The following is a 23,460-nucleotide window of genomic DNA, read 5'->3' on the forward strand; positions in this document are numbered from 1 at the left end:
ATTGTAATAATCAAAAAAAAAAAAAAGATAACATTTATCTACCTATATAAAATGTAAGTAGATAAACGTCGAAAAACTCGTTCGAGTTTCATAATGAAATGAATTCAAATATTAAAAGCATTAAAAAGCAAATCAAATTGAAAAAAAAAGAAGGATTATTTTAGTTGTGACCGCTTTTATTAATAATAACAGATACAAGGTGTTTTCCAAAAGTAATGCCTCCATTTTTTATTTTACATGAATGCAAATTACATTATTATGCCTTCGTAGTGAAAAAGTAACATTCAAAACAGAGAATACTGTGAATACTGATTACTTTATGTTGATATGAGTATTTAAAAATTACATTATTAATAAAAGAATGGAATTCTGTTTGGAAACAGCAAACTTATGCCAAGATTTGTATTTTAAAATGATTATTTGTTCGTTTTTAAGTGCACCTACATACTGGAGTAGGTTTACAAATTATAAGTAAATCGTAACTATCGCTCTATGTAATCCGATGTTATAATATCCTTAAGAAGGTGTAAATTATTATTTTGTTTTGGACGTTTATGTATTATATAGAACAAAATAAAGAAGTTGAAATGATGTTAGATGTTTTAAAAGAAATTATCTTATAATAATGAAGGACCCAGTGTCAAGGAGTTGTGTGTTAGGAGTTAATGAATAGATAGTGAAATTACTTGTTACCTTCTTCTTTGTGGGAGTATATATTTGAGAGAAAAAGGTTATTCGGAATAAATGTAATAACTTATAAACGATGACGAAAGGTATGTATAGTTTCGTGAAACACACTTTAATGCTGTAATAATAAAAATGTGTATAATGTGTAAAAAATTTGTTTACGAAGTGTTCAGTTATTTTCCTATTGAGTCCAAATCAAAAAATCAAAATTACTTTAAAGCAAAATCTTAATATTTAAAAATAAAAACGGCTTACTTTAAATAAAGAAAAGAACACTACCGGGTAACGTCGGATATGGACAGCTAGTACTTTATCGATATTAAATAAACAATAAAATTCTTTAGAAAAACTTTTTTAATCAGAAAAATAAATCTGCTTTTATGTTGTGCTTGTTCTTTCAGCGCCAGGTTGCCCACCGTTGGAATATGACGAAGATGCGCTTGATGTGACGTATACTTACCGCGGTGCTTTGGCGACTTTTCAATGCAAACCCAGTTACATCAAGGAAAGTGGGGATACTAGTGTTTATTGCAACAAAGTCAAATGGAATAAATCACCTCCAAAATGCACAAGTAAGATTCACAAAATAATAATCCAGAAGATGAAGACGAGAGTTATATTCCTCATCTTTGTTTTTCATTTTTCTTTTATTTCTTTGTGATAAGCATGACTTTCTTCGAATTCAAAAGTTCGGACTTCAGTGAAGTTTATCATCAGTTATTGACTAAAAACATTTTAGTAAAAATGAAAGAAATTATGAAGCAAAGGAATGGCAGTATGTAATTCTTTTCAGTGACTATATCTCTTCTTCGATCTCTGTCTTTGTATATTAGTATAACTTTAACACTAACCTTAGCTCTAACAAGGTTACCATAGCCAATGAGATGCCATTGGACAAGCTCGCATTGGTTATAAAATGTCCCTAAAATGCAAAAGTCTCTGATAAGTATCTCCAACTTTTGACCTGGTCATATGGCTTAGATATAAGACCAACGACAGAACTGCTACTAATGGTGGGAAAATGGTCGAAAACGGATTGTGTGGTGTCTGCTAACCAGTGCTTTGATTGGATGAGGCTCATCAGTCTAGGAAGATAACTCATTGAAGAGAAGGAAAACTAATCTTAAACTCAAACTGTCTTATGGCAATGCCAAGTTCTTTCGCCCGTGTATTTCGTGGGTAAGGAAGAGAGAGAAAGAGAGAGAGAGAGAGAGAGAGAGAGAGAGAGAGAGAGAGAGAGAGAGAGAGAGAGAGAGAGAGAGAGAGAGAAAATGTTTGTGGTGTTAACCCCGAGGAAAAATCCGGAGATAAATTTAAGGCAGCCGGAGATTGTATATAGCAACATTTGGGAAACTACTGTAATGCACTGGAGGCATGTGTATCGCTATTTGCTTTTTCGGTAAACCATTGCTACGACATAAACACTAGGTAAGTCTGCTGCGTGGCTAACAGCATGTCCTCCATATTTATCCATCTTTTGCATTCTAAGAAAAAGGATGCCAATGAAGATTATGGAAAAACTGCAGTTCAGCTGACTACAATATGGTTGTCTTCAAGTCTAACGTAAACAAGTTTTTGATGAGCCGTTCCATATAAGTTAACAAATTTACCGAATTTCCATTATTAACCATTACTATATTGTCCAGTTTCTACTGTACACTCTTTAACCCTTATCCTCGAGTGGCCTCTTGGTCTTGATAAGTGGTGATGCCTATGTAAAAATAACTTTAAAAAAAATAACAGTTTTAAGAATGGATAATATTTTAGTTTAACCTCATTAAACAGACTCTCAAAACACTCGTAAAAATTATAAAAAGCATGTAAAAATATCATGACCAGTTTATGGGAGAGTGGTTGCTTTAAACTTGGATCACTTTAAGGTCAGGAGTCATTTTTCTCCCATTGCATATCTGCCCCTAGTTTTTCCCATTGTTTCGTTTTCGCACACGTTTTTTTTTTCCATCTGAATTCGAAATGGTTGTCAGCACTTCGCAGGTAAGTGTGAAAACTTGGAGTGAACTTACATCTTACACACATATTGTTACTACCGTGTATTGTCTGATAGATCAAGGATATATACTTACACACATACACACATACAGGTGCTAACAAAAATATGAAAAAGGCACACACACACACACACACAAACAAACAAACATACACATATATGTAGTTAAGTGAGGACGAAACTAAACAAATATAAAGTTAGTAATTTCAGATATTACAACAAATTATAATATACATATAGAAAAATCCTTTAAACCTAGGTTTTTCAAAAAATATCTTCTCGTAGGAAGGAGGAGCCAATTATTTTTTCCGCTTAGATAAAGTATAAAGGACTACATATTTTATAACTAATCAATAAAGTTTGGTTACGCAATTAAAATCTAAGCTTTTATTACCAACAAATTTCTTCCTCCTGATGACAGGATTTTTTAAAACCTACGTTTGAAAGTCTTTTCCATATCTAATTCCATACGGTGTTATACTATTTGAAATGATTAAAAATCGTAAAGTAACTTTTTGTTTGCTTTCATTCTATCCACAATATTGAGCATATCTTTATCATATTAAGAATTACTTGAAAAGATTTACGAAATAAGTATTAAATATAGTCATCCATATACAGTACTGTTTCGCTGTATCACAGCTCATCAGTGCGGCTAGACTAACAACTACCTCAAGCCAAGTTTGAAACTTAACCGCCTAGGTGACAGTCTGTGTTCCTAACCGTTACGCTATTCAGCTGCTACTAAGATAGATATATGAATCAACACTTATACAAGATCAAGAAATAAAAATTAAGTTTACAAGCCAAACGCTCCTGTAAACTTAAAGCAAATATAAATATTAATATTTACTCGTATATAGTAATTCCAACTAAATAAAAATTGGTCAATACAACCAAGATAAGAAATAGAGCTTCTCATAAAAAAACAAAAGACTGTAAATTATAATTTACAAGAATATTTGGTCAACAGGATACCTGAAAAGAAATATTAAGATTTCCTTAATCTGCAGAGTTTCAGAGAATCTGTTATTTTCATCAGAGGAAGGATATTAGCAAATAATTATTATAGCAAAGCTATGAATTTGCTGATACTGGCATAAATTGAAACTGCATTATATGAAAATTAATCATATACGCAAAAAAAAGTTCATGAATTGAAAAAAAAAATAAATAAAAATGTAAATGAAAGGATATGCAGTGGTTAGCTTGTTCCACAATAGGCGAATTGGTTAAAAGATTCAATGTTCTCATATGAAGTAGTTCGAGCAATCTAAATTAAAAATCCAAAATGAGCGTAATCCAATTAATCTGTAGAAAGAAAAAGCCAGTTTGCAAGCAATCGAGGAAGAAATATATATATATATATATATATATATATATATATATATATATATATATATATATATATATATAGTCTTTGAAATTTTTAACCTTTAAAACTATACAAAAAATATTTTTTATCATTCGTTAGAAAACCATCTAGTCAGTAAGTCATTTAATCACCTGCAATCACTGCATCAACTCGCTCTCGAATTTACTAAAATACCAATAATTTATTTTTCAAGGGATCATCAGTTGTTTACCATGAAACATTGTTTCGGGGATTTAAAAACAGTATATTACATCATGGCTCCCCAGCAGTGTTGTTCAAACACCACCACCCTTAATCTTAGGAAGAGGACATGTTACAAACATTTGATCCAATTTCCTATTCTTAATTGCAATTGTTAACCTTTTCATACTATAAAAATGAATTTCTTACCTGTGCGATTCATCAATTTCCACATTTAAAATGGATACATTTTTTAATTTTTTAATTTTTTAATTTATCAGTCTTGTATTTATAAGATTAGGATTAATCCATTTAACTACTTATCACCCCCACTATGATTAGTATTTAGTATATTTACATTCTTATTTATTTAAAATTATTTAAAATTAAATTATATATATATATATATATATATATATATATATATATATATATATATATATATATATATATATATATATATATATATAGGAAATTTATTACTGTGAGTCCAGAAGCTGAAACAATTTGTGAACTCATTCTGGACTCACAGTAATAAATTTCCTATATACTGCTCTGACTACACATTGAGCACTCTAGTCCGGTTTTTTCACCACTGGTAAATATATATATATATATATATATATATATATATATATATAATCTTCACTCAATAAACTAGCATGATCTCTTTATATAAAGCATTCTTTTCAAGTTTGCAAACAGTCAGTAGTCATTGAAAGTCAGTTCTGAAGGATAAGGTGGCTGCGGAAGCAAATCGAATAACAATTTGTGTAGTTTTGCTATCGCTGCATTATGAATAACCACTATTTTCTTCATGATTTTTTTGTTTTTGGTGATATATAATACAATATATAATATTGATGGTTTTACTTCCTTAAGGCAATTAATAGACAAAATGCCTTGTAGAGTCCAAAACTATTCCTGGTGATGCTTGTGTCTTTGGAGGGTTTTACGTGCTGCTGTCCACTTAGCTAACTGCCGATTTCAAAAATAAAGAAATACTTTAAGAAAAATAAAAAAATAGTTTAAGAAAAAAGTTAAAACTAAAATGAAGAATTATTATTACTATTACCTGTCTTTTCTATTTTATTGACTAATCTTGAATGCTTAGAAATTTTTACCATTAATGTTGAATGCTTAGAAATTTTTACCATTAATCTTGAATGCTTAGAAATTTTTACCATTAATGTTGAATGCTTAGAAATTTTTACCATTAATGTTGAATGCTTAGAAATTTTTACCATTAATGTTGAATGCTTAGAAATTTTTACCATTAATCTTGAATGCTTAGAAATTTTTACCATTAATCTTGAATGCTTAGAAATTTTTACCATTAATGTTGAATGCTTAGAAATTTTTACCATTAATGTTGAATGCTTAGAAATTTTTACCATTAATCTTGAATGCTTAGAAATTTTTACCATTAATCTTGAATGCTTAGAAATTTTTACCATTAATGTTGAATGCTTAGAAATTTTTACCATTAATGTTGAATGCTTAGAAATTTTTACCATTAATGTTGAATGCTTAGAAATTTTTACCATTAATGTTGAATGCTTAGAAATTTTTACCATTAATGTTGAATGCTTAGAAATTTTTACCATTAATGTTGAATGCTTAGAAATTTTTACCATTAATGTTGAATGCTTAGAAATTTTTACCATTAATGTTGAATGCTTAGAAATTTTTACCATTAATGTTGAATGCTTAGAAATTTTTACCATTAATCTTGAATGCTTAGAAATTTTTACCATTAATCTTGAATGCTTAGAAATTTTTACCATTAATGTTGAATGCTTAGAAATTTTTACCATTAATGTTGAATGCTTAGAAATTTTTACCATTAATCTTGAATGCTTAGAAATTTTTACCATTAATCTTGAATGCTTAGAAATTTTTACCATTAATCTTGAATGCTTTGTCTTTTTTTTTATCTTCATCACTTGTTTATGTTTTGTTCTTGCCAGAAAAATCATCAAAAAAATCCTGCGATTACGAAGATGGATTTTGCGGTTGGAAACAAGACTGGACTGACAGTTTCGACTGGGAAATCAACTCCAAAGGAACTTCAACCAAATTCACTGGACCGAACAATGACCATACATATCACAATACAAGTGAAGGTAAGAATGCAGAGAAATGTGTCAGAAAAAATTGACATGCATCAAGAACTGAACTATTTCTTTTGTTTAAGAACTAGCATGGCTGCCCTTTGATGTTCGGAATCTTTGATGAAAAATAGAAGCGTAATATAAAAGTGTAAAAACTTTTTTTAATTTCCTCAATCATATTAACCTTTTGAACACACCACTATACCACTCTCTTATCCATGTGTACACTTTTGCAACCTTTTTCAATCTTCTAATAATTTATAATCAAGCCGGCATTTCCAAATTAAATCTAAAATTATTGTTATACCATGTTATTTGCAACAAAACTTACTTTCTTTCAAAAAATATTTACTTTGTCCAATAAAAATATTTACTTTGTCCAATAAAAATATTTACTTTGTCCAATAAAACGGGGACTTTTTTCAATTATGATTTAAAAGATAAAATCAGCTTACATCATCAAAAGCAATTATTTTTGTTCTATCTATTTCAACTATCAGATAAACAATGAGATTCTTTCACGTTTGTAAAGTGACCTTGAAAGTCTCCTATCGCTGAATTTATAACACCGGATGACAACCGGTGTTCCACTTTTTTCCAGCCCGTCTCATCGGTCGTCCCCATTCTCCTCAACCTAACATTCACAGGTAACATAAATTGAAACAAACACATTGAAGATACTGCCATGGCTGCTGCAAAAAAAGGTGGTCTCCCTCTATTGTGCTAGAAAACTTCTCATACTTGCCAATATCCTATATCTTTATAAAGCCACCATTCGTTCATTGTCATACCTGGGATAGTACACTAGTCTCTCTTTTTATCCAAGTTGCACAAAAGAGTCTCTAACCTAAGTGCCAGCCTTTGTCCCATCACAGCAATGTTGCATCCCTGTACTTGGGCTCTGATGAATTTACTTCATCTCTATTCCCTCCAATATAAATACACTCGACCAACTCGACTTGTAGCAATGTTCTAACCCTTCACAGACAAGCTCTCCAGATGTTGAAAAACTTGTTAACTTAATGCTGAGTTATCTGTTCTTGATCCGAGCTCTCCACAAAGGAGTGCACTGTCATGGCGGGATCAATAAAAGATCTCACGTACAGCATAGATGAATAACCAAACGTCTGTATCCTGTTGTCATTCCTTGTTATGTAATGTTCCTATATCTTAACTATACATGGTGTCAGAAATCGGATTAAAACAAAAATAAAAGGAAGATACAACAGCTCATCCCAAGTTAGGAACAAAAAAAATAGAAAAAAACACAGTGAAACCAAAGGATGCATACTCGCACCACAAGATAAATTTTAATGATATCTCAAAATGTCTAATCCAAACGAACCTCCAAGACACACTGAAGTTGATCCGATGACTTTCATGTTGCAAATGCAACAATAGCAGCTTACTATGCAAAAACAAATTATGAAGCTCATGGCACATATTTTGCCCACTGAGCCATGTGCCCCCACCCTGTTGTTGCACCATCCACATGTGAAATCCATTAGACTAATTATTGAATCTGACCCATCGGATAATATTCCAAGATGTGTGGCTACACTACAAGAAAATGATACAGCTCACTGACACTACCAAAACCCGAAATAAGCTACAGTCTACATGCAGTTCATCCCTTAACGAAATGCTGTTCAATTTTGTTGATCTACATGCACTAAATAACCCCACATAAGAACAACTGCTCGGGTATATTAAAACCGTTGCAGTGAAAACTGTCCACCCTGAGGTATACCATCAACAACAAGCAGAGTGATGGGGAGATGATTATGTTTTTCATTTCCTGGCTGAAATCATAAGCGACGCTCTGTCCCAAATCATCGCTGGATTATGAGACACCTGCCACCAGAGCAAAATTTTGGCAGAGATTACTTCTTTGCCAACTCTAGATGACTTAACCAGACGTTTCTTGACTCTGGAATCTACTGCCAGAGCATCAAACCACTTCTGAATGGCAGAGACCACACAAGTCGCCCAATTCATCATCAATAACATTTCCACTGCTAAATAAGACAAAAATAATGACAATATATAAAGGTTTGTGGACGCAAGACACACCCAAAAGTTCAAAAACAATGCCTCACTTGGGGCAAAGCATGCCACAAATATGGTAAGGAGAATCACTTCTGAAGTATATGCCGTGCCATAGCTCATTGAGTGTCATAATGGATGATGGCTAGGGTGAGGATTCTTCATTCATATCAACTATGACTGTATGGCTCAGATGACTGAAGGAAGAATCCCACATGGTGCATGGACCAACAACCAATTCTCACTAGGCCGGCCAGAGCCACCCCTTCATCAATATTACAGTCACATTAAACACAAAGGCCCACCAGTACTTCGGACAAATAATACATACAGATAGGAAACACCTGCCCACCCAATTGACTGCCATGGCAGACACGAGAGCTCAAACATGTACAATCAGAGTGGACATATTAAACGATCTCGGGTGAACCTCTAAACATCTGCTACGCACTAGATATTGTTTAATGATGAAAACTTGCCCATCGTGGGAGCCTTAATTCCCATGATGTCACTTAGTGATGCAGCATGTTCAGCCCAAGAATTAAGGGCCTGTATATATTGCAAAACAATAACAGGCTCTAAAAAAAACTAAGCATCATCGACAATGATTTCTCAGAGCAACTTAGGAGTCAACAAAGGAAAACCCCCAAATCATGACAAAATGTTAGCCCCTTGCGAATGCCCATATAGGTCGCTTTGCTCATTACTATGAGACAAACTGCCATTTCTTGCTAGACCTGAATATCGAGAAGACCTAGAAAACTAAATCAAATATCACTTTTCCAGCAGCAAATTCAACACATGTACACATCAAAAATTGCAGACCATTAATGAAGAATCACTCATCATCACCTTCCCAGACAACTACCAACCTAAAACCGTTCACAAACCAATCCTGGTTCTCCACCACTGGAAAGAAGCTGTCAAATCCTAGCTAAATGCTGATGTAGCACTAAACATCATTGAACCAGTACAAGGTGTTCCAGAATGATCACAGTTTCCAAAAAAGACAGCAGTCCACGTAGAACAGTCGACCTGCAGAATCTGAATGCAGCAATGAGACGGGAGACACAGCATACACCCTCTCCATTAAACCTTGTCAACACAATACCCCCAGAAAAGAAAACCGTTTTGGATGCCTGGGATGGGTATCACAGTGTTCCCCTTGCTGCAAAAGCATGGAATGCTACAACTTTCATCACAGAATGGAGCAGATACCGATATTTGCAATCTCCCCAAGGTTTCCAAGCATCTAATGACAGCTACGCAAAGAAATTTTCCAGAAAGTGTGACACACAAAAGAACACACACGCTATTTTATTAACATATAGATGACAAAAGATGAAACTAATAAAAAAAAAACTTGGACATCGCTACAATAAGGAAACCTAAGCAGAAAAACGAAATCTCTAATAACAGTTGCACAAGATAACACGATTAGAACCAAGCACATGAAAGCTACGATAAACAAAACACAAGAAAACAGCAAATGCAGACTCTGTGGACAAAGAGACAAAATGATAAACCACATAATAAGTGAATGCAGAAAACTAGCACCAAAAGAATACAAAAATAGACAAGATCAAGTGGGGAAGACAGTATACTAAGAATTATGTAGACAACTGCATCTTGAACACCCAGACAAATGGTACAACCACAAACCGACAGTAGTACTTGAAAATGAAAGTCACAAAATGCTATGAGACATTGACTACAATAGATAAACCCATCCAAGCACGAAGACCAGATGTCATAATAGTTAACAAGAAGAAAAAGTCCTGCCAGAATGTAGATTTTGCTGTTCCAGCAGATCAGTGTTAATATCGGAGACAGAAGCGGAGCAAATACACAGAGCTGGCCAGAGAGCTGAAGGAATATATGGAAGATGAAGAAAGTCATGATAACACCAATAATAGTAGGAGTGCTAGAAACAATCCCAAGAAACTTTGAAAAAAGAATGGGAGAAATATGAATCAGTGAGATGAGTTTAGAAGATATAACGGATAACAATAATTAAAATGGCTGAAATATTAAAAAGAAATTCTTGAATGCGGAGACTAATATACATGTGCTACAGACACTAGCCGGACACATAGAAACTATAACAAGTAAAACACAAAGAAAAACCATATAGGATTAAGAAAACTGAAACTATATAATTGTAAGTTACTTTCCCAATCCCTATAAAAAAAATGTCAGCATCAACTGGCACCACGCTAAATAGTCGTGAAGGTTCAAGGAGGATGGAAAAACTGAAGTGAAAAAGCACTAACCAAACATCCACTGGATGAGTACAAAGAGGACTGAAAAATAAATAAAAGCACTACCCCCCTCCAAACATACACACACAACGTCCACCATATTTTTATGTAGCTAGAATGAAAGTCTGCCAGCTTCCCACTTCCGATATGACCTTAAGAGGGGTAGGTCGCTGTTTCCAGACAGCGGTAATTAGCACACATTAGGTTCAAAAGTTAGATAAGCTAAGGTTAAAAAATGTTTCTATCTAACTTTTGAACCTAATGTGTGCTAATTACCGCTAACTGTTTTCTTATTACAACTTTGACTTAAAAACTCCTAACTAAATTTTACCTATCTTGTCTTGCGTTTTTTATTTTTTTATTGTTCTGAATCTTTGTCAAATATGCTATTAACCAATATTGTCTTGTTACATCTAAAACGGAAAGAAAAAAAGTCACCTATGAAAACGAGAACATCCCAAATTAAAACCTTGAATAATTATCTTAACTCAAATGTAAATTAATATTAAGCCAACTTCACAAATTGATAAAAGTTCATTATTGGATTTTAATTATATTCGAATGATTCAAACTCGAGATAGATAACGCCAAAAACATCCACCCATTAATATGGGAGGGGAGATTATCTTCAAAAGCGTCCTGAATTGATAATTGAGCACCGGACTTATACTAAATAGATATTAATAAGTCCCTTGTACCCATCCCCCCCCCTTTTTATTTTTTTAATGGAGAGTAGATAATACAGTGGATGTGTTATCGGCAGCTCCAGTAACTCTTGCTTCTCCTTTTTTGTCCCTCAGTCCTCATTCAAATGAGTGATTTTTCTGGCAAAGGGCGAAGAAAAAGCTGCTTTAAAGGTCGGTAGTACTTAGTGAACAGTAGTCTGAGATGTCAGAAATTTTTCTGTCTCTATGTCTATCCTTGTGGCCATGTCACTAGTAAGGGTGCTGGAGGTAAACGTTTTCATCTGGGCTGACGTTATCCGCCTGATAGTCAGGGACCCGAACCTTGGATTAACCACTAAGGAGGTTGTCCTATCAGCAGGCGCAAAGTAGTGGGACTGCTGTATTGCCATTTGGTGAATGGATTCTGGACCATGAAGTAGTCTCTGGTGGCCATACTAGTGGGTAATTGTTACGGCTATACCTTTTCATGTGCTACAAAAAAAAAAAAAATAATTCCTGTCTTTTTCTCTCTTACTTTCCCTCTCTACCTTGCTCTAACCAAGTATGCCGACCTGTTCCACAAATCCCAAAACCTCAACGACACATCTTCAGAAAAAAAACTCGAATAAATCTAGAACTCCATCTTTCAATGTAGACCCCTACTACCATGTCTCCTTCTCCAACATCAGGGGTCTACATTCCAACCTTCCAGAGGCTGAAACCCAATTACAGGAGATGAAACTGGACATATCCTTTCTAAGTGAAACTGAAATAGGGCCGACCACTTCCCTAGATGAGTTCATAATTAACGGATACTCTAACTTAACATCTAAATCTGACTCCCAAGATTGCCATGGGCATGGAATATGTGCCTACATTAAAGATGGCTTCCCATATGGCAGGGATATCTCTAGAGAAGATCCTAATTTACCTTATATGTGCTTCCAGGTTGCACTTGCTTACACCACTGCATTTATATTTACCCTCTATCGGCCCCATAAACAGCAGAGTTACTATCTTTAAGAGCATATTTGAGAAAATAGACCACATCCTGTCTGCACATCCCTCGGCTAACATCCACATCTGTGGTGACTTCAACGTCCATAATGTGGAATAGCTGACCCACTCAAATAAGACGGACAATGAGAGAAGGTTCTGTCATGATTTTGCCATTGCCTATGACCTCACTCAGATTGTTCGCAAGCCCACCCATATGCCCGATACTACAGGTCAATATGCAAGCCTCCTAGACCCTTTTCTCTCAACTTCCCCTGAGATATGTTCATGTTCTGTTCTTTTTCCTCTAGGATCTTCCGACCACTCCGTCATATCAGTTAAGATAAAAATGAAATGTAATAAGTTCCCAGACGTACCCCTCCACTGTACTGTATACCGATACTCCATGGCTGACTGGGATAGCTTCCATACATTTATATCTGATCTACCTCTGCATTCCATGTTTAAAAGGATGTGTCCTCTATAGTATCAGACCTGACTGTATGGTTAATTGTAGGCATAGACCGATTCATACCATCTAAAAAATTCCAACAAAAACCTACCAGCGAGCCATGGTTCTCCCCTGAATGTGCTGCTGCCATCACGCACAGAAATCACTTTTTCCATAGCTACCAACGTAGTAGATGCACTGAGACTAAAGCTGCTTTCAGGAACGCCAGCAACCACTATAAAAGAGTTATAAAAAATGCAAGAGAGCTATATGCCCAGTCTGTTAAATCTAAAGTAGCTGATCAGCGGCTTGGTTCCCACCAGTTTTGGCAAATAACAAATAGGATCCTGAACAGAAGTGTACGTTCTATCCCAACCATTATCAATGGACCAGAGGTGATCTTGTCAGCTCCAGACAAGGCCAAACTATTTGCCAAGAACTTTGCAGCTAATTCTACCCTATGCGACGAAGGCCATTGCCAAGCTAATCAAGAACCTTGATTCCAGTAAAGCAACTGGCCTTGACGGCATCCCAATTATAGTGTTAAAAAAGTTTCAACCAGAACTTACTCCCATACTTACGAAACTGTTTAAGTGTTGCCTTAAAGAGAAGTGCTTTCCAACACCTTGGAAAACCTCATCAGTATGCTCTGTATTTAAGAACTAAAGTGATAAGTCATCTCCCTCTCAATACAGACCTCCTGTGTGTCATGAGTAAGTTGCTGGAATCCATATTAAATAGAGAAATAGTCAACCACCTCAGCAGAAATAATCTTCTTAGTGACACGCAATATGGTTTCCGTTCTGCAAGATCTACCGCAGGTGTGCTAACGGTTATATATCATAGGATTAGTGAATCTCTTGACAAAGGCTTCCTTTCTAGGGCAATTGCTCTTGACATATCAAAGGCCTTCGACAAGGTATGGCATAAAGGCCTACTTCACAAGATTTCCAGCTACGGTATAACAAAATGTTCTCTCTATCATTAAATCATTTCTCTCTGATAGGCTCATAAGAGTAGTGGTTGATGGACAAAAATCAGAGGCCCACAGTATTAATGCTGGAGTCCCTCAAGGGTCCATCCTGGGCCCAACTCTCTTCTTGATCTACATCAATGATCTTCCTAAACACATACTTAAATCATTCGTTGACATCTATGCTGATGACACGACCATCTACGGCAACACATCAAAGGCTGTAAATGACAAAACTCTCTCTAATTCTCTCTCCTCTGATCTCGAGTGCGTAGTTCAGTGGGGGAAGACGTGGCTGGTTATCTTTAATGCATCTAAAACCAAACTCCTATCTTTACATCATCAACGCTCTGATCCCCATCTGGCATCAATTGAAATGGATGGCTCTCGTCTAGGAGAAGCCCCATGTTTTGACAAGCTTCTGGGCTTGACCTTCACTCCTGATCAAGTCTGTTGCCAAGGTCGCTGGAAAGATGGTGGGATCCTTCTACCACTTCAGAAGATATCTCACTACTGATGCAATTCTCTATCTATATAAAAGCCAAGTACGTCCAAGGATGGAATACTGCTGCCATATCTGGGCAGGAGCTGCTAAAAACAGCCTATCCTGCCTTGACAGAGTACAAAATAGATTTCGTGGCTTAGTCGGGGATGCCCTTTTCTCTTCCCTGCAACCTCTCTCCCACAGAAGAGACGTTTCAAGCCTATCTTTGTTTTATCGTTATTTCCATGGCAGGTGCTCGTCTGAGCTCCAATCTCTGGTCCCCCCTCGCCAATCTTTTACGAAAAACACCCGTCTAGCTGAATCCACTGTGAAAAATTTTTCCCACTCTTTATCTATGCCTAAATCAAAACGTAGATTCCATGAACAAAGCTTCTTTCTTAGAACTGCACGCCTGTGGAACTCTGTTCCATCTGCCTGCTTCCCACCTGATTACAACCTTGGATATCTTCAAGTCCAACGTAAACAAATTCTTGATGAACCGCCCCCTTAAGTAGACACTTTATTAAATCTCCACACTAACGTACTGTACTTACAATAACCCTTATCCCTGAGTGGCTTCTGGGCCTTGATAAGTGGTGACCACCTTGTAAAGAAAAAAAAAATCTTCGGAAGGCTTATTGTTACACAAATTCTAGGTAAGCCCAATGGTTGATGCCAACGAAGAAATTAATGGTAAACAGCTGTTATGATAACACAAATTCATTTGCAAAGTTTATCAAAAAACGTAAAGAGTACCGAAAATCTGGGAGACTTGTTATTACTCAGACTTCAGGAAATAAAGAGAAATCGTTGATGATGGCCTGTGTGATTACTCCTAGTGAATAATCTAATATATAAAAGGATATATGTCTGTCTGTCTGTCTGTCTCCATATTTTCCAACTCTAACTCTTCCGAAACTAAAAGTTACCAGCAGCATTAGGGGCCTCAAATAATTTTATCTTTTATGAACCGTTCTTTTATGGGTCTTTAGCTTGTTAAAATCGTTTTTAAGGAGTCAAAAATGGGTCAAATCAAAAACATTGTTATATATTTTGTACATTCATCTTAGTTTATTTTAAATTTTTAATTTTTAATCAGTTCATATGCATGCCACGTTGGTACAGTGGTAACGTCACAAGCTTTGAATGCTACAGCTTGACTTTCGGTTTCGATTCTAGCTGATGGCGCCCAAATACTTTCGTTTTTACTTTTGAAATCACGACTCTATAAAAACATATACGTAATCTGGACAAATTAAAATATCATATTTAAGCGTATTTTATGCTCGGGCAAAGTCGCCTTCTCCCCTCCACTAGTCTAATTTATAAAACTCACTATTTCTGTCTGTCTGTCTCCATATTTTAAAACTCTATCTCCTCCGAGACTAAAAGTCACAGAGCGGCGCTAGAGACCTCAGATGATTGGATTTTTTATGGACCGTTCTTTTATGGATCTTTAGCCGATTAAAATAATTTTTAAGGATCAAATTAAAAAAATCATTATACATCTGTACATTAATCTTAATTTACTTTTAATCAGTTCGTATGCGCGTCATGTTGGTACAGTGGTAACGTCACCAGCTTTCAATTCCTATTTAAAAAAAGAAGTTTGATTTTCAGTTTCGATTCTACTTGATAGCACCCAAATGCTTTTTATTTTTGAAATCACGACTGTATAATCTAATATATAAACGTCTGCCTGTCTGTCTATCTCCATATTTTCAAACTCTATCTCTTTCAAAACTAAAAGTCACGGAGCGACGCTAGGGACCTCAAATGATTGGATTTTTCACGGATCATTCTTTTATGTGTCTTCAGCCCATTAAAATAGTTTTTAAGGGATCAAAATCGAAAAAAATATGCATTTTGTACATTAATCTGAGTTTATTTTTAATTTTTTAATCAGTTCATGTGCGCGTCGTGTTGTTACAGTGGTAACGTGAACAACTTAGAATGCTACAGTTTCGATTCTAGCTGATGGCACACAAATACTTTTTTTTACTTTTGAAATCACGACTCTATAATAATATATACAATCATACTCTATAATAATATATACAATCATACTCTATAATGATATATACAATCATACTCTATAATGATATATACAATCATACTCTTAATGATATATACAATCATACTCTATAATGATATATACAATTATACAATCATACTCTTAATGATATATACAATCATACTCTATAATGATATATACAATCATACTCTTAATGATATATACAATTATACTCTATAATGATATATACAATCATACTCTATAATGATATATACAATCATACTCTATAATAATATATACAATCATACTCTATAATGATATATACAATCATACTCTATAATGATATATACAATCATACTCTATAATGATATATACAATCATACTCTATAATGATATATACAATCATACTCTATAATGATATATACAATCATACTCTATAATGATATATACAATCATACTCTATAATGATATATACAATCATACTCTATAATGATATATACAATCATACTCTATAATGATATATACAATCATACTCTATAATGATATATACAATCATACTCTATAATGATATATACAATTATACTCTATAATGATATATACAATCATACTCTATAATGATATATACAATCATACTCTATAATGATATATACAATCATACTCTATAATGATATATACAATCATACTCTATAATGATATATACAATCATACTCTATAATGATATATACAATCATACTCTATAATGATATATACAATCATACTCTATAATGATATATACAATTATACTCTATAATGATATATACAATCATACTCTATAATGATATATACAATCATACTCTATAATGATATATACAATCATACTCTATAATGATATATACAATCATACTCTATAATGATATATACAATCATACTCTATAATGATATATACAATCATACTCTATAATGATATATACAATCATACTCTATAATGATATATACAATCATACTCTATAATGATATATACAATTATACTCTATAATGATATATACAATCATACTCTATAATGATATATACAATCATACTCTATAATGATATATACAATCATACTCTATAATGATATATACAATCATACTCTATAATGATATATACAATCATACTCTATAATGATATATACAATCATACTCTATAATGATATATACAATCATACTCTATAATGATATATACAATCATACTCTATAATTATATATACAATCATACTCTATAATGATATATACAATCATACTCTATAATGATATATACAATCATACTCTATAATGATATATACAATCATACTCTATAATGATATATACAATCATACTCTATAATGATATATACAATCATACTCTATAATAAAATATACAATCATACTCTATAATGATATATACAATCATACTCTATAATGATATATACAATCATACTCTATAATAATATATACAATTATACTCTATAATGATATATACAATCATACTCTATAATGATATATACAATCATACTCTATAATGATATATACAATTATACTCTATAATAATATATACAATTATACTCTATAATGATATATACAATCATACTCTATAATAATATATACAATCATACTCTATAATGATATATACAATTATACTCTATAATAATATATACAATTATACTCTATAATAATATATACAATCATACTCTATAATGATATATACAATCATACTCTATAATGATATATACAATCATACTCTATAATAATATATACAATTATACTCTATAATGATATATACAATCATACTCTATAATGATATATACAATTATACTCTATAATGATATATACAATCATACTCTATAATAATATATACAATCATACTCTATAATGATATATACAATCATACTCTATAATAATATATACAATCATACTCTATAATAATATATACAATTATACTCTATAATAATATATACAATTATACTCTATAATAATATATACAATTATACTCTATAATAATATATACAATTATACTCTATAATGATATATACAATCATACTCTATAATAATATATACAATCATACTCTATAATGATATATACAATTATACTCTATAATAATATATACAATTATACTCTATAATAATATATACAATTATACTCTATAATAATATATACAATCATACTCTATAATAATATATACAATCATACTCTATAATAATATATACAATTATACTCTATAATAATATATACAATCATACTCTATAATGATATATACAATCATACTCTATAATAATATATACAATCATACTCTATAATGATATATACAATTATACTCTATAATAATATATACAATCATACTCTATAATGATATATACAATTATACTCTATAATAATATATACAATTATACTCTATAATAATATATACAATCGTACTCTATAATAATATATACAATCATACTCTATAATGATATATACAATTATACTCTATAATAATATATACAATTATACTCTATAATAATATATACAATCATACTCTATAATGATATATACAATTATACTCTATAATAATATATACAATTATACTCTATAATAATATATACAATTATACTCTATAATAATATATACAATCATACTCTATAATGATATATACAATCATACTCTATAATGATATATACAATTATACTCTATAATAATATATACAATTATACTCTATAATAATAGTTACAATCGTACTCTATAATAATATATACAATCATACTCTATAATGATATATACAATTATACTCTATAATAATATATACAATCATACTCTATAATGATATATACAATTATACTCTATAATAATATATACAATCATACTCTATAATAATATATACAATTATACTCTATAATAATATATACAATCATACTCTATAATAATATATACAATCATACTCTATAATAATATATACAATCATACTCTATAATAATATATACAATTATACTCTATAATGATATATACAATCATACTCTATAATGATATATACAATCATACTCTATAATAATATATACAATCATACTCTATAATGAAATATACAATCATACTCTATGATGATATATACAATCATACTCTATAATGATATATACAATCATACTCTATAATGATATATACAATCATACTCTATAATGATATATACAATTATACTCTATAATAATATATACAATTATACTCTATAATAATATATACAATCATACTCTATAATAATATATACAATCATACTCTATAATAATATATACAATCATACTCTTAATGATATATACAATCATACTCTATAATAATATATACAATCATACTCTATAATAATATATACAATTATACTCTATAATGATATATACAATCATACTCTATAATAATATATACAATTATACTCTATAATGATATATACAATCATACTTTATAATGATATATACAATCATACTCTATAATGATATATACAATTATACTCTATAATAATATATACAATCATACTCTATAATATTATATACAATCATACTCTATAATGATATATACAATTATACTCTATAATGATATATACAATCATACTCTATAATGATATATACAATCATACTCTTAATGATATATACAATCATACTCTATAATGATATATACAATCATAGTCTTAATGATATATACAATTATACTCTATAATAATATATACAATCATACTCTATAATGATATATACAATTATACTCTATAATAATATATACAATCATACTCTATAATGATATATACAATCATGCTCTATAATAATATATACAATCATATTCTATAATGATATATACAATCATACTCTATAATAATATATACAATTATACTCTATAATGATATATACAATCATACTCTATAATGATATATACAATCATACTCTCTAATGATATATACAATTATACTCTATAATAATATATACAATCATACTCTATAATAATATATACAATCATACTCTATAATGATATATACAATCATACTCTATTATATTATATACAATCATACTCTATAATGATATATACAATCATACTCTTAATGATATATACAATCATACTCTATAATGATATATACAATCATACTCTATAATGATATATACAATTATACTCTATAATAATATATACAATCATACTCTATAATGATATATACAATCATACTCTATAATAATATATACAATCATACTCTATAATGATATATACAATCATACTCTATTATATTATATACAATCATACTCTATAATGATATACACAATCATACTCTTAATGATATATACAATCATACTCTATAATGATATATACAATCATACTCTTAATGATATATACAATTATACTCTATAATAATATATACAATCATACTCTATAATGATATATACAATCATACTCTATAATAATATATACAATCATACTCTATAATGATATATACAATCATACTCTATTATATTATATACAATCATACTCTTAATGATATATACAATCATACTCTATAATGATATATACAATCATACTCTTAATGATATATACAATTATACTCTATAATAATATATACAATCATACTCTATAATGATATATACAATCATACTCTATAATAATATATACAATCATACTCTATAATGATATATACAATTATACTCTATAATGATATATACAATCATACTCTATAATGATATATACAATCATACTCTATAATGATATATACAATCATACTCTATAATAATATATACAATCATACTCTATAATAATATATACAATTATACTCTATAATGATATATACAATCATACTCTATAATAATATATACAATCATACTCTATAATGATATATACAATCGTACTCTATAATAATATATACAATCATACTCTATAATGATATATACAATTATACTCTATAATGATATATACAATCATACTCTATAATAATATATACAATTATACTCTATAATGATATATACAATCATACTCTATAATGATATATACAATCATACTCTATAATGATATATACAATCATACTCTATAATGATATATACAATCATACTCTATAATGATATATACAATCATACTCTATAATAATATATACAATCATACTCTATAATGATATATACAATCATACTCTATAATAATATATACAATCATACTCTATAATGATATATACAATCATACTCTATAATGATATATACAATCATACTCTATAATGATATATACAATCATACTCTATAATGATATATACAATCATACGCTTAATGATATATACAATCATACTCTATAATGATATATACAATCATACTCTATAATGATATATACAATCATACTCTATAATGATATATACAATCATACTCTATAATAATATATACAATCATACTCTATAATAATATATACAATCATACTCTATAATGATATATACAATCATACTCTATAATGATATATACAATTATACTCTATAATAATATATACAATCATACTCTATAATAATATATACAATCATACTCTTTAATAATATATACAATCATACTCTATAATGATATATACAATCATACTCTATAATGATCTATACAATTATACTCTATAATAATATATACAATCATACTCTATAATGATATATACAATCATACTCTATAATGATATATACAATCATACTCTATAATAATATATACAATCATACTCTATAATGATATATACAATCGTACTCTTAATGATATATACAATCATACTTTATAATAATATATACAATCATACTCTATAGTAATATATACAATCATACTCTATAATAATATATACAGTCATACTCTATAATGATATATACAATCATACTCTATAATAATATATACAATCATACTCTATAATGATATATACAATCATGCTTTTAATGATATATACAATCATACTCTATAATAATATATACAATCATACTCTATAATAATATATACAATCATACTCTATAATGATATATACAATCATATTCTATAATGATATATACAATTATACTCTATAATAATATATACAATCATACTCTATAATGATATATACAATCATACTCTATAATGATATATACAATCATACTCTATAATGATATATACAATCATACTCTATAATAATATATACAATCATACTCTATAATGATATATACAATCATACTCTATAATAATATATACAATCATACTCTATAATGATATATACAATCATACTCTATAATGATATATACAATCATACTCTATAATGATATATACAATCATACTCTATAATGATATATACAATCATACGCTTAATGATATATACAATCATACTCTATAATGATATATACAATCATACTCTATAATGATATATACAATCATACTCTATAATGATATATACAATCATACTCTATAATAATATATACAATCATACTCTATAATAATATATACAATCATACTCTATAATGATATATACAATCATACTCTATAATGATATATACAATTATACTCTATAATAATATATACAATCATACTCTATAATAATATATACAATCATACTCTTTAATAATATATACAATCATACTCTATAATGATATATACAATCATACTCTATAATGATCTATACAATTATACTCTATAATAATATATACAATCATACTCTATAATGATATATACAATCATACTCTATAATGATATATACAATCATACTCTATAATAATATATACAATCATACTCTATAATGATGTATACAATCATACTCTATAATGATATATACAATCATACGCTTAATGATATATACAATCATACTCTATAATGATATATACAATCATACTCTATAATGATATATACAATCATACTCTATAATGATATATACAATCATACTCTATAATAATATATGCAATCATACTCTATAATAATATATACAATTATACTCTATAATAATATATACAATTATACTCTATAATGATATATACAATCATACTCTATAATGATATATACAATCATACTCTATAATGATATATACAATCATACTCTATAATGATATATACAATCATACTCTATAATGATATATACAATCATACTCTATAATAATATATGCAATCATACTCTATAATGATATATACAATCATACTCTATAATAATATATACAATTATACTCTATAATGATATATACAATCATACTCTATAATAATATATACAATCATACTCTATAATGATATCTACAATCATACTCTATAATAATATATACAATCATACTCTATAATAAT

At 29.8% G+C, this 23,460-nt stretch overlaps 1 protein-coding gene across 1 annotated transcript in view; it reads left to right on the top strand.

Annotated features, from left to right (window-relative positions):
- The window catches only part of LOC145293135 (uncharacterized), a 49,904-nt gene that overhangs the window by 11,112 nt on the left and 15,332 nt on the right, over positions 1-23,460 (top strand). The window contains exons 3-4 of the mRNA XM_080139541.1: positions 1,089-1,259; positions 6,221-6,376. Of these exons, the coding sequence (XP_079995667.1) occupies positions 1,089-1,259; positions 6,221-6,376 (327 nt within the window). The remainder of the gene's footprint in view (positions 1-1,088; positions 1,260-6,220; positions 6,377-23,460) is intronic.

The sequence above is a fragment of the Euprymna scolopes genome, chromosome 14 (assembly GCF_053919585.1).
Source record: "Euprymna scolopes isolate OS-2025 chromosome 14, ASM5391958v1, whole genome shotgun sequence".
Classification (NCBI taxonomy): Eukaryota; Metazoa; Mollusca; class Cephalopoda; order Sepiida; family Sepiolidae; genus Euprymna; species Euprymna scolopes.